Source organism: Anthonomus grandis, chromosome 3 (assembly GCF_022605725.1).
Source record: "Anthonomus grandis grandis chromosome 3, icAntGran1.3, whole genome shotgun sequence".
Classification (NCBI taxonomy): Eukaryota; Metazoa; Arthropoda; class Insecta; order Coleoptera; family Curculionidae; genus Anthonomus; species Anthonomus grandis.
The window spans coordinates 26328310-26343344 of NC_065548.1; the positions used below are offsets into that span (position 1 = coordinate 26328310).

General features: G+C 30.7%; 2 protein-coding genes and 2 long non-coding RNA genes across 4 annotated transcripts; 3 read left to right on the forward strand and 1 right to left on the reverse strand.

Moving 5' to 3' along the window:
* The first annotated feature begins 824 nt into the window (after nucleotides 1–824).
* Nucleotides 825–6800, forward strand: LOC126734335 (receptor-binding cancer antigen expressed on SiSo cells). Its single transcript, XM_050437908.1, has 2 exons — nucleotides 825–1407; nucleotides 6339–6800. Exons 1-2 carry the CDS (start codon nucleotides 970–972, stop codon nucleotides 6522–6524), a joined length of 624 nt encoding a protein of 207 aa, XP_050293865.1. The 5' UTR covers nucleotides 825–969; the 3' UTR covers nucleotides 6525–6800.
* Nucleotides 3165–3933, forward strand: LOC126734337 (uncharacterized). Its single transcript, XR_007660027.1, has 2 exons — nucleotides 3165–3537; nucleotides 3598–3933. It is a non-coding gene; the product is annotated as an uncharacterized LOC126734337 (long non-coding RNA).
* On the reverse strand, nucleotides 6748–9170 carry LOC126734336 (uncharacterized). The gene is made up of 4 exons (XM_050437910.1): nucleotides 9013–9170; nucleotides 7603–7665; nucleotides 6993–7160; nucleotides 6748–6914 (listed from the first exon to the last, which is right to left on the reverse strand). The coding sequence occupies exons 1-4, from the start codon at nucleotides 9014–9016 to the stop codon at nucleotides 6814–6816; spliced, it is 336 nt and encodes a 111-aa protein (XP_050293867.1). The 5' UTR covers nucleotides 9017–9170; the 3' UTR covers nucleotides 6748–6813.
* Nucleotides 9171–12797: 3627 nt separating this feature from the next.
* On the forward strand, nucleotides 12798–14914 carry LOC126734325 (uncharacterized). Its single transcript, XR_007660022.1, has 6 exons — nucleotides 12798–14024; nucleotides 14080–14163; nucleotides 14219–14300; nucleotides 14357–14440; nucleotides 14496–14579; nucleotides 14634–14914. It is a non-coding gene; the product is annotated as an uncharacterized LOC126734325 (long non-coding RNA).
* The last annotated feature ends 121 nt before the right edge of the window (nucleotides 14915–15035 follow it).

Consider the following 15035-nt stretch of genomic DNA (forward strand, 5'->3'; position numbering starts at 1 on the left):
AGGACAAGTACCTAACCACTGCTCTGGAGCACCGCAACTCCCTGATCCGGATCTCTCACTCCACCCGAGCCCCCTACAACGCTCCGTACCACCTCCCCGGCGAAACACTACGGCGAGACTGATCCCCTGCCCCGACCAACCTCCCACCACCGTCCAGGTCAGTACACCCTCTCCCAACACCAGGTCTGCCAGCCCAGGACCTACGAGAAGCGGCAGTCAGTAATAGTATTAGTATTGTGTTGTACATATTATTAGTATTAGTTTTTAGTCCGCCTAGCTTTTAAGACCTATTATTAAATAGAATAAGTTACAATTAATTAAATAGATATGAAAATGTATATATTCATCTAGCAAAATAAACGTGAGTTTCAAAGTAAGACTAACTAGATGGTGTTCTAGATTTTCAAATCTATTATCGGAAACATAAGATTTAGGACTTAATAATGGTAAACGAATTAGGGTGGATTCGTTCCCTAAAACTGCCTTTACACCGTTCTTGAGATGGAAAATGTCAAGAGCAGTCAAAAAAAAACAGGAACTTGCAAATTTTTAAAAGATTTAACGCATACATGTAGTCAGTATTCCAAATCATCAATTTTTTTCAAGCAATTTGCGCGGGCTTTAGCTCTGAGGAAGTGCATTTTAGAATACATGTTTATAGGAAAGAAAAGTCCTATTTTCACTCCAACAATTCGCTCTTAAAATATTTGCACCGAATTTTGTAACACCCTGTATATAACTAAAAACTAATATGCCCATCTTGAATATCAATGTTGTATAAAGCTGGCATCGTCGGCTTATCTGTCAACTTTGCCGTGTTTGACAACAAACCTAACCCAAGTTTTTTTATTTATTTTATTATATTTTTACTTTATTGTCAACATTCTCAATAATTAAAAAGACCTGTTGGCCAACAACTTGATAATATGCACTAATATTGGCTGCTACATCGCCACTTTTACCATTGCCATGATTGTCAATTGGCTGCTATTTAAAATAAAAGCTTTATTTTTAATAATACCTAACCTGTTTAGGAGAGCCCTATGTTGTATACGAAAAAGACGGCACAGTTACAGCGATATTGAGCCTTTAACGCACGTAACATCAGGTGTAGAGGGTCAAAGTGAGGCCCCAGCTTGGACCGAATGGTCTGAGGATAGTTTTAGAGATAACAAGCCTAGAACTGTGCAAGACTACATTGAGCTGTATCGCGAGCAAACTATGAAAGCTAGAATGACTGAAAATGTTGAGGAAAATCCTGAAGAACAGTTAAATTTCTTTGAGGATATGACACCCCAAATCACTACACAAACTAAAGTTTTGATTAAATCTAAAAATGATAGTTTTAATAAGAGGAATGTTAGTAGCCGACTGAATGTTGTTGAGGACACTGACAATATTATTATTGTAAGTATTTTTAATTTTTCATTAGCAATTTAAAGTATGAAGACTTTTGCAAAAAAGGAAATTATAATTTAAAGAAAAAAAAGTGAATATCTATGTGAATAAAAAGTTATAATTGTAATAACAATGACAATTGTGGATATTAAGGGAATATTTAAGCACTATATCCTCGAAATGTCTATTTTGATGACATGTATTTTTACTAAAAAATGGGAGAACTTTTATGAACAGAATATTTATGAGATATTCTTGGAATGTCTTTGTGTTATAGAGGTTTTTAATGTGACTTAGTAGGCTTTAATTAATTTTCTTAGTTTATGCCAAATTATGAGTATTGCATATTAAATATTGCTATCTTTACTAATATCAGATGTGTAGATGAAAGCATCAGATATTTAACTTTTAAACTTTTAATCTGGTGGAGAATAGTCTTTGGTAACCCTTAAAAAACTTGACTGAAAAATATTGTTAGCTTTTGATGGGATGCTACTAATGCAGTTATTTTGCATTATTCTCCGTAACAAATAGGAGGTATAGGCCAGGGTAACAATTCTTTATTTTCTGAAATGTAAACTACAACACTATAGTTCAGATTTGCTTAGATCTGCATATTCTTATATCTGCATTGTAAGCTAAATATTTTAAATATCTGAGCAGAGTGACCCCAATGAAAGAAACAGTAAAAATATGCAGCCCTCAGCATGCAAGCTGAAACTGAGGTTGATAAATTGCTTATAAGGTATATACATCTTTATATCCTGGATAAGAGTTCTTCAGTGTGAGACTTCCAGGACAATCCCAAATCCAGAGTGACACCTTATTGAGGTTACCTAGAACTTCATCCAGCGACTGTTGACCATGACTACAATCTCTAAAGGAAAATATTATCTTTTTGGTTCTGTTCTGATTTAAGCTTAATTGATTAGCTGTAATATCCAAGCTGGATAGGCTGCTGTGAGAAATCTAAGATGTTGTATCATCAGCATAAAGATGATATAGACCCAAAATGACAGCTGGGAAGATTATTGCCAAACATGAGAAAGAGAATGGGATCAAGAGTAGAGGCCTTCAGCATGTTATGTGGGACTACCACTCTCTAGGACCTATCACTTTCAAAATGAACATATTGACTCCTGTCTGTTAAGAGATATAACAGATGAGCTTTTAAAAAAGTATACTATGCTCAACAGAATCAAAAGAATTTGACAAATCATAAAATATTGCCTGAGAGTGGACACTGCACTCAAAAGCCTCCAGTATCTTGACACGTAGATTCCTGACTGCTGTGTCCGTTGAGTATTCCGTCCATGGCCGCCGAGAGAAAAATCGGGCCAGGTATAAAAATTTACGGGCTCCTACACAAACATCCATAATTTCTTCAAGTGAATAGAACTATAATCATGAAATATATGTGTTAATTATGTATGCAGGATGGCCCATATTTCGTCCACACAGAGCAATGGCATATTCTTCTCTCAAAAATATTACAATTTAATCAAATTCTAGTCTGAAAAACGATAATAACCAAGATACAGGGTGTTGAAGTTTTAATTTTATCTTCATTATTTTTTAATAAGTTTATTAATAAGTTTAATTATTTTTCAAAAGTACCTTATCACCACAAAATTTGGTAGTAAGGGTTTTTTGGGGGCGAGAAATTCAAATTCAATGGTAATTTTTGTGTACATCCCAGAGGGCACAAAATCTCAGCTTTTCAATTACTATTACTCTAAAAAGTTATATCTTTGTGGAGTTGCTCAAAGCGATTGAAACTGTGCCTTTGGATACACGTAAAGTTTTCAATATTTTTATAGCAGACTTTGATAGAAACAAATTAATGTAGAGACCGCGTTATGGCGATATCAAATATTATTTCTGTCAAACGTTTGGTGCCTAATAACAACCAGTTAAAAAATAGAAAATTTCTTAGCCAAAAATTTCTTTTGAAAGGCGATAATGCCTCGATACAATGTTTTTTCTAACATAGAAATGCGAGGCATCATATATGCGTATGTGCCCAAGAAAATTTAAGCGCACGAAGAGCACGCCGATATGTGGATATGTTTCCAAATAGAAAGCATCCTAATGTCAACACTTTCAAAAACAAAATAAATATTTGTCGTGCTACTATTGGTAATTAGTTTCCGAGACCGATAGAGTTACCACCGAATTTAAACGGCGAACTCTTTTTAGATCTTTTACGAAATAAGCTGATCGAGCTTTTGGAACATCTCCCCTTGCAATTACAGAGATACATGAAATCAGGTATTTATCAAGACACAATCAATACTCGGAGGAGACATGGGAAAAAAAGCAGAATGCAGCAGAATTACTTCAAAACAACATATTCTTTAATATCAAGGAGTCAGTCTTTCGATAAACGGATAGCTATATTATAGAAGTTAACGAAGACCAACTTCAGCGCTTATTGTAAGATAAAAACATTATAATTTCCATTGCTGTTGATATTAGCGTTTTGTTCTTGTTCCATATTCTTCTATGTAATCATATTATAATTAATTTATTTTATTTTTTTTATTTATTTATTTACGGGCATTACCCATTTTTACAGAAATAGCATAATTTACAATAACAATAATTTATAACCTCAAACAATTTATACTTAGTATTATTTTATATAATTATCATTTGATATTCACAACCCATCACTATCACAGTCATAGAATAAAACAGGATTAATAAATAATGGCAACAGGAGAACTTAAAAAATATACAACAAAAGAACACAATAAAATTAATTAAATTCAATTTTCACTCCCTTGAACCCAATTATCACCTCCAAAATTGGTTTAAACCAGCACACAATAGTATGAAGTATGAATAGTATGTACACACAATTAAACAGAATAGCAAAAACCCCACAACAATATACAAAGTCACACATGAAAATCCTCAACAAACTTAGCAAAGCGCCTTGGACTTATGTTGAAATCTATGTTCAGAGATGTACTATTATTTGCAAGCCTGGCTGATCTAGCAATAAAGCTATTGTACTTGATGTTTGTTCTACAGAAAGGTTGGTAGAAAAGGCTGTTTGACCTTGTATTTCTCGTAGGTATTGCTAGAACTATTGAATATAGCAGGTCTGGTGAATCTACAGAAGCAGTCAGAAGGTTATACAAATTTTTTAAATCCCGTTGTTCCCGACGAACAACAAGAGGAGGAAGACAAAACAGCTCATACAGAACCCTGTAATCATAATGGTAGTTGTCAACAGGATCAATTTTGGATTTAAATGCCAGGTATTTCAGCATTCTCCGTTGCACCTGTTCCACCTGTGAATATAGCAGGCATAATGAGGACTCCAGACTGAGGAGGCATACTCCAACAAAGGTCTGATCAATGTACAGTAGAGCATGCGGATAGCAGGGGTATTTGTAAATTGTAACTTTAATAATATTATTTATTTTGTAAAAAATTGTATGCAACACATACTTGACAATTAAAGAAAGTATCATGTCTTTACAAAATACATGACTATAGCTATAACACCTTATTTCCATACTATTCATTAATTGAATAAAATCAAAAATGGAAACATTCAAAATTATTATCTCAAAAAACGGTTGCTCTCGACTGGATTAGGGTATTCCTTCCTTGAGTAATATTGATTGAAATTTTAAGATGTCTATGAAAAATCCAAGGCACAAAAAAGTGGTAGGCGTTTTTATCTAATCGAGAGTGTCTCCGAGAGCGCCCTCTAGGACTTACACATAAATTAAAATTGAATTTGAATTTCTCGACACTAAAAACCCTCTATTACCAAATTTTGGGCTGATGTTTTTTTTTGCATGAATTACTAATAAATAATGATAATAAAAGTAAAACTTAAACATCCTGTATCTCGGTTATTATAATTTTCAGACTAGACAAATTTGGTTAAATCGTAATTTTTTCAACCACAGAATATGCTGTTAGGCTATGTCTACTAAGTTATGGGACACTTTGTATTTAATGATGTTGAATATTACATTTCAATAATTCTTATAAATAACTATTAATCCGCAAATAATGAACTTCAATGAATCGAAGCGAACATGTTTTTAAGTGTAGGTGGAAGCCAAGAAATTGTGGAAGTGAGAGCTAAAAATAAGAGACTGCACTGCAAATTAACAGTTTTAATGTATCTTAACTTACTGTATACTGTAGTAACTTATTGTATTTAAACTTACAAACAAAATTCTATATAAGTCATTCAAAGTCAATCTTACATTTGACTTTTCAGTAAAGTCTCAAAGATTTTACCAAAAATTTGGACAAAAAAAATTGGCAGATAATCGGAGTCCGTCTTAGATCCTTTTTATATGTATCGGTATGACTTTTACAACTTTAAGATAAACAGGAAAAATACCCTTTGTGATAGATAAGTTAATCAATTTTGATACGGAAGAAATATTCAAGTTTTTATGAAATCAAATGGGTCCCCTACACAAATTCTTGTTCACCTAAGTATAAGTCACTGCAGAAAAGGCAAAGCCAGAACTATAATTACAAGACAAATAGGCCAAAGATTTTCTGGAAGACGGAAGCAGTGTTTTCAAGATGGTCAGAGCCTTAACAAATAATGTACAAATAAAATGACAAGCATTTATTAAAAAAGGAAAAAAACGTAGGACCTTTATTTTGCAATTAAATTTTATTTTATGCAAATTAGAATTAATATATTAGCCTTAAGTTTGATTTTATTACTGAGCCTACTAAGTACCATTTGAGTTCAATAGTTTCTGACAAAAGGAGGATATGCCGTCAGAGGCTATATCTAGATCACACAGTAGTAGAGAATTGAGCCAAAGCTTATACTGTGACCCTACCTATGATACAAGATTTACTATTAATATAATTATTTTAATTATGACAATATTTGTATAACAAAACTTTAAAAGTACGCTATTAAAACTTCATTGTTTATTTAGCCTTCAAGTGAATTAGAAGAATGGTCGGAAAGCAGCGGCTGGGAGGGAGAAAATCTCTTAGACCAAGAAGCTCAAAAAGTACTTAGAGAGCAAAAGAGACTGGAACGAGAGAAAAAAGCCTGGGAGCAGCACCAGAAGCGTCTAGAAAAAATGTCGCGAACTCTGGGATCGAAGCTTAGTACATAACATTTGTGAAACTTGTGTAATTTATTAAGTTTTTACGATTGAGGTAAAGACTTTATTTTTTTTATGTATATGAACGATTTTATTCTTTTTACCAAATTAAATTATTAAATTTGTTTTTTTTTTGGTAAAAATATACATATGAAATTGTATAGCCAAAATATGATAATCTAGAGACTAAGTACTTATATGTTACTTAATATTATTGATTCATAACATTTTGAAATAAGGTAAAAGATGCAAAATGGTCTTTATTAAAGATAAGCTTATAATATAAAACATTTTTTTAATTCTATTGACGTACACACTTTGATCTTTTAGAAGCTCTGTCAAACTCACACTTTTCAAATGAACTACATTTTACGTTTCCACAGTAGGTACCCGTGGCAGTTTCTAAAAATGATATACATGGTTATTTTTTCATCATTAAAGGAACAAAAAATCTATAATATTTCTTTCTATAAAACTTACTAGAATTTTGCTTATATCCATCACCACCCGCAGTGGCATACTTTAAATGATCCGGGACACATGATCTAGCATTACAAATATTTGGACAACATTTCTTGCCGTGGCATTCGGAATCATCTTTGCATTTGGGTGAACAAGATGTCATTTTGTTGGATAATGGGCAATCAGCTAAAAAATAATTTTTTTTGGTAAAAATAATAAGAATATAAATATTATAATTCAAGCTCAGGCGATATTAAGTTCACCTGTTATATCTAGAAAATACAGTTACAAATACTAGACTGGCTCGTTCTGGTTATTCTTTAAATCAAAGTCGCGCCCCGAAATAAGCTTTATTAAATCAGATGCCTGGTTTTTAGCAACGGGAACTGGATTATTTAATAAAGTTATTAATTTTGATGATTTGTGAGTGCCACATTATTTAAAGAGAAAAGAGGTGACAACGTTTCTTATGGCTTTTATTTGTAACAAAGTTTTTAAGCTATAGATGCGAATAGGTAAAGGGAAATAAGTAGAAATACCTGGTGTATTTTAGCTTATGTTTTAGAATTTATTAGGGTAACAATTAACCCCTAATATGACATAGATAATACATTCTCTATTCTCTTACCATCAGCTGATATGACGCCAGAAATGCATATTAGTCCAATGAACAGTAGAGCGTAGAAATTCTCTATAAAAAAGAAGATTTTATTTATTAAATTACATTTAAATGCTTATAAGTTCTTTTAATAAGTAGTGAATTTATTTCTTATTTTAAATGTTTTTCATCATGTATTACCTAAAACTACATTATTTATATGTAAGAACTATATTCATAACAACAAACAACATCATCAGTTACATAATATTGTATTATTTTTGCGGTTATTGCAATTGATCTTACTTAAGCGTTCTTGGTAACAAACCAGCTTGCAGGTATTAAATGTGGGATTTACCAGTTATTAGTTAATAAGTTAAATAAAATATACCTTTCCATTATTTTTATTAATTACTTGATATAATTATACAACAGAACATTATAGGTCAAATAAAAAATAGGCGAAGCAGGTGGCAATAAAAATAAAATAATATTATGTTATATACAGTACAAACTGTTTATATTAGATTAGTGTTAAAAAATACTTTTAGAAAAGAAATATGGTCCTCAAGACATGAGAGATTTAACTTTTATTTAAATTTTATGAGAGATTGAGATAATTAACATAAAAAATTGCTTTTTCCATTCACCCTATATTATATAAAAAAGCAGCAAGCATAAATTAGGACATATAAATTATTATTTTGCTAATCGTAATGCTATAAATCTGATAAGATCACCCTTGCAAAATAACATAATAATTGTTTTTATACCTTGACCAATATGCAGTTTATTTATGCAGGGTCGGACACATCAATAGCGACAGAATTTCTAAGACAACTGGTGGGATTCAAAAAAATCCTTTTGCTAGACATAACAAGTTAGAAATTGTTGAATTTATACAGTGTGATAAAAAAGAGGCTTATACTTTTTTGTTTTTGGATGTCTAGTAAACTCTATAACCATATAGAAGTATTACTGGGACAAACCACCAATCTCTCAAGAAAAGTTTTGAATATTTGTTTTTTGTCCGTGTGACGGATATTTTCTTTTCAGACAAAATCACTTAACACTTATTTGTGTTTACAAATGACAATTTATAATTATTTTTCTAAATTTACATACAAAAATCCTACAACATAAAATATTTAAATATCGCTTCAACTTTGAAAATATCAGGACCTCTTTATTTAAAATTAAGTTGCTAGACGAGTTAAAAATCATATTAACTACTTCGATTCATAGACGTCATATCTTTCTAAGAAATAATGAGGCTTGATAAATGTTTTCTACGTAAAGTTTGCTGTCTAGCAATATTTCTTATAGTACCATCGACTTCTTCAAAGATTCTTCGAGAACTTTCTGTTTATTCGACCATAACATTTTCAACATTTTCTTTAAACAAATATTCACTTCTTTAGGGTATAAGAGCATACTTACCCATCCTCAGCTTTTACTTTCAAAAAAAAAACACGAAATAATTCGACCTTAAACGTAATAACCTTGATTCCGTGCAGCAGCTTGATTGGAACTAAAATGAATACCGTGAACAAATTGCGATTTTAAAACTTAATCAAGTTAAATGTGTTTTTCTGGGGGGCACATAATGTTTCGCCTCTTTCTATTTGTAAAATTACGTTTCCTCGTGTAAAAATTACCATTCTAGCGTTTTACGGATACGCATATTTTTATGTTTACACTATAAGTGCGCCTACATTATAGTGCGCTATAATGCCCATTAACCAAATTTTAATGAAACGCATATTTTAATCTTAAATTTTCTAAAATTATTGTAAAATTCTTAATTTAAATTAATTTCAAACAATTCAATAAAAATCTGATATAGTTTTTTTATTAAAAAATATTAATACCTAGAGATATTCGAGAACACTATATTTTTTAATTTATTTTAAATTCTAGAACAAAAACATAGTAAATATTTAAATATATTCTTCTGCAAAACCCAAATAAACAAATAATACTTCTATAACAAAACTTAAAACACACACAAAATAAAATAAATCCAAGAACAACCATAACTAAAAAAATTCAATTAGAAATTACTACCGCCTATTCAGAAAATGCACGACTTATTTTTTTTATATTTCCAAAAATTAAAAAAAGATCCGGTCAAATTAATTTTTCTTTTGCGAAATAGAATTTTTTGAAAAAAATGAGTTATTATAGTTATTTAGGTAATGATATGAAATGATGTATTTTATCATGCAGATTAAGAAATATGTAATTAATATAATAAAAGATAAGAAATATATATTATTATTTTATTTTTGTACGTGGGGTTAAATTTATCTCACAAAAACTTCTAAATATCATTTAGTATGGCTATGAGACAAAGCAGATGCAAAAAATAAAGTCACATTTCTGACATCATTTGTCTGAACGAACATTTAACTCTTTGGCAGGAACTAAAGTAATTTCTTGTAACTACCTAACTTTAGAAAGGACACGTGTGCTCAGACGTATTCACCATGAGGTTTTGGTGTATGGCACACCACATTTCTTCAGGTATACATGAACAATTAGTTGTTATTTTTCTTATACCTTGAGTTTCATATAGCAACATCTATCATCCAGGTAAAAAGTGACCAATACTATTTTCTTCCTCCAATTCCTACTCAATATGTAAACAATGACTTTATCTATGAGATTGCCCAGACGGCATCCAATATCCATGGAATATGTCACTTATATTTCATCTGACGAATTATATTGCAATATGTCTAATACCGATTACAAATATGCCAAATACTGAATACTTAAAAGCTTTATTCCTGACAGATGTTTAGCAAATTTTAAAATAAATAAAACTTCGCTGCAGAACTTTTGGTCCGCCACTGCCATTTTATCTTAGGAATGCACATAAATTCCTAAGTACCGATGCTGTAAAATCTTTATTGTTGTGACGAATTCATAATGAATTACTTATTTTATTGAGTATTACGTCACTTATAGCAAAAATCAAAATAGAAATTTTTATCTCACACGCTCAAAAATTGAAAAGAAGAAGGAAAAGACTTATTTACGTATTTAAAAGAAATATAAACTCAAATCTGTAAATATACCGTTCGATATACTTAATTTAATTTAAGTTCAATAAGTTTTAAATACAATAATTTACTTAAGGTATAATAGATTTTTTATATACCTAGGAGCTGAGGTTTAATCTATCAATCTCTGAGCTCGTTTCTTCTTTTCAATATTGTACCTAACTTTATTATGAATATTAAAATAGAAAAATGTTAAAAATAACTACCTATACTATGTTAAAAAGACTTACTTTTTAAAAAATACTTAATTTGAACCAATGTTTCTGTTAGTTTAAGTTATATCTACTACCGTTATCAAAGTAATTAAAGTAAAATTAAATTAAATTAAAAATAAGTAAATAAATATAACATAATAACCTAAGTAAATTATTGTATTTAAAAGTTATTGAACTTAAAAGAAATTAAGTATATCGAACGGTAGCATTACAGATTTCAGTTCATTTTATTTCTTTTAAATACATGAATAAGTCTATTTTCTTCTTCTTTTCAATTTTTGAGCGTGTGAGATAAAAATTTCTAAATTGATTTTTGCTATAAGTGACGTAATACCCAATAAAATAAGTAACTCATTACCGATGCTGTATTTTAATGATACCTCGATAAACCGATGTTTCCGATACTTGAATTTGTATTATTCAGTACTTTATTAATTTCATGTTGTATTCAATATATGGGAATGAGCCAAAAAGAAAAATGACACGATTATGTTCCAATACATCTAAATAAAAGAATAGACATTCCAAATATTACATCTGAGATACATTCTGCCAATACTATATACGTTATTCTTATTTATATACATATGCGTGTTTTTTACTTTTTCTTTAAAAGTTTTCTTTCGTTGTACTTTCAAGTTATAAAAATGCCCGTTACTTAAAAGCTTGTGAGTGAAATATTTAAACATCTATTTAAGGCTTCGTAATCTAAAAACATATTCGCAAGAGCTGTGACTACCTAATCTAATTTCTTTTTATCTTATATTGTTTATAAGAATGAAAATAATTTATCCAGGAAGTAAAAAAACATAGCAACATTAATTTTTGCTGTTGGAGTGATAATAGTTATTTTCTAGAGACCATTACATAATAAAGATATTCAAGCTTAGCAAACCTCCAAAAATTATCGAAGACTAGGTTCTAAAATAAAAGTCTACATTCATTTTAAAATGATAATACTCGTAATAGGTTTTTTTAGATTCTGCAAGCAAAACCAAAACTTAAGATAAGCATTGAAAATCAGTTGAAGATGTGGTGGCCATTTATTTAGCTAAAGTCTGCCTTCATTATGACTTTATCATACTTCAAGGATTAACTCTGCAAGAACTTATCTGGTTCACTGTTTTTACTATTTATTTGTAAATTGTATCTTCTGATTTAATTAGTTACCTATATTGATGTTTTTTATTTTTTAAATAATGATACTGTCAAAAGATATATTATAGAAGATAAAAAGGTGTTGCTGACACAGTTTATGATGACCTTGGATATCCTTTGAATATGCCAAATGAGATATGAGATATTCTTGGCAGATGTGAAAATGCCAATAAGATTTTCATCTGGACCTATGCATACAATGTGTTTGTGCCATCTGGGATAGGTTTCTCGTATATTTTTATATAAAAAAAAAGCAACTTGGAAGACAATCGATCATCCATTTATGTAACAAATAAAAGTCCATATGCCTCGTGTACCTTCAAATTTCCCAAAGTCATCTTCATTTAATACATCTAATGCGATAATGAAAAATCCCGATCTAAAAATGGTGTCAATAAAAATCCTTATATTTTTGACAAAAACATTTTTTAACCATATACGGTTTTCCCTTAACGGTATAAAACAAAAATATGCCCATTAAATTATTCTGAAGTCGTTAGAGATACAGATCACAAGCATTTATACCCATTGAATTATTATGCCCCACATCCATTACTTCATGAGCGTAAAAACAAAGTGCAAAACAAACTCAAATTATATGACGTGCCAGATGCTTAAAATAACTTTTGCAAGTTTAAGTATATCGAATAACTACTATATTAATAACTATAATATTAACTATAATAGAGTTAAGTACTAGTAAGTTGGAATATGCGTTCGTGATGGACGCGCATGTTGAATTTAAGCATTGCGAACTTTGAATGGGTAGAAACAGGTGGTAAAGTCCAGTTCAGAGATCTATTAGAATCTTTGATGTGTCGCAGATGCCGCACTAACTAGTCAGTGCGCCTATGTCGTATTTATTGTCGCATGATATACATGTTTAAATGGCAAAATTTTATATTGTTTATCTATGAAATCATTATACGTAAAACCCCATGTTTTATACTATTTTTAATTTTTCTTTCCAAAATGTCCATTTTTAGAAAAAAATAATATAAAAAAATTGACCGCGGACTAAAATCCAAGGATCTTACAAAATATCTTAAACACTTCCAGCACTCACAGACTTGTCAGTTCTTTTTAACCAGTCTATTAAACAAAGATAAAACACCTGCGTTCTGGCGATTCCTACTTTAGGCTGTGCAAGTGATTGTGTATCTCTCTCTATCCCACTGATTTTGAGAATTGCGGGGCCGTACCCAAATAAATTTTTGGGCTGCTTTTGTATTATTTTCGACGTGTTTTTAAAGAGATCTTTAAGGATACTTTAAGGATGGATCTATCACCTTTAAAATAGTTGTTGGATGGGTCTACCACCTTTAATAGTTGGGAGGGGGGCCATGTGAGGTTATTATTATTTGATGGGTTTTGCCGGTTTTGCTTTTTACACGTTTATGAAAGTAAAGAATTTAGAATTTGGCCTGTATTCGTCTAATTTTTTTGCAGTTTTTACTGTGAGGAAGTGTGTTATTTATTTGTGTTTGTGGATTTGTTTTAGCATTATACCTAAAGACCTTAAATGTTTCGAAACATTTAAGCCATTTTAACACATTTTAACAATTTAAGCCAGTTTATGGAGGCTTATGGAGACCGTGAGTGCACAAGAAAGACAATAACATTTGTGATGAAAACAATAAGAGTGATCTGGACAGTGATTTAGACTTACATAGTTCTGATAGTTCATTTTCTAGTGTTGAGAAAGCAAAAAGAAGCAAAGGAAGTAAAAGCTACAGGGGAAATCAAGCAGTTTTAAAACGTAATTGTTTAAGTACAGACGCCAAACAAATTTATCTAAATGTCTATAACAATCTAAGGAATGATCCTCAGTTCACAAACGATTGTATTGCGGATATTCACAACGGATATTGCCAAATTGCCAAGGCAAGGTGTGTATTCTAAATACAAAAACAATGAGGTCCTGACCATATAGATGGTTAAGGACACCTTATCGGCAAGGGACAAACATTTCTCTTTTTAAGCTTAAGAGCTGCTGTAATGGAATTATCAGGTTATATAACCATATTTTTATCAATTAAACAAGTTTAAAATTTTGTTTTTTACAGCTTACTGCCCCTGTTGTCCTTCAGCGATACAATAAAGACTGCTGCTTCATCCATACTCTGGAAAAAAGTCCCTTTTTTGCCATAGTAAGAAAACCATATTTTTATTAATTAAACAAGTTTAAAATTTTGTTTTTTACAGCTTACTGCCCCTGTTGTCCTTCAGCGATACAATAAAGACTGCTTCTTCATCCATTCTCTGGGAAAAACCCTTTTTTGCTATGGTAAGAAAAACATTGTTTTTATTAAGAAAACAAGTCTAAAATTTTGTTTTTTACAGCTTGCTGCCCCTGTTGTCCTTTAGCGATACAATAAAGACTGCTTCTTCATCCATACTCTGGAAAAAAGTCCATTTTTTGCCATAGTAAGAAAACCATATTTTTATTAATTAAACAAGTTTAAAATGTTGTTTTTTACAGCTTACTGCCTTTGTTGTCCTTCAGCGATACAATAAAGACTGCTTCTTCCTCCATTCTCTGGAAAAATGTCCCTTTTTTGCCATAGTAAGAAAACCCTATTTTTATTAATGAAACTAGTTTAAAGTTTGTTTTTTTCAGCTTACTGCTCCTGTTTGTCCTTCAGCCACACAATAAAGTATACATAATATAATGCTTTAGTATCCATATGCTGATGTGCGAAATGAAGTTGGAATCCATAGAGGCAATAGAGAAAACGTTTCCTTCCTTAATGGAAGAAACTGCTAAAGAACAAAGGCAAAAAAACAGAATTTAGAAAATTGTATTAACTCTTTGGGCTAGATTCGAAAGAGTGGTTAAATTTATAAAAGTATTTAGTATCCTCACTGTAGTTTTAGGATCCAGTATACTTAAAATGTAGTGTTATCATAAATGTAGTGGTATTATAAATCTTATGCATAAGATTTTTAGTTTTTAGTATAAGCATTTATTTTTGTTAATTTTCATCTAATCTCTCCTAATATGCACAATAACTAAATATGA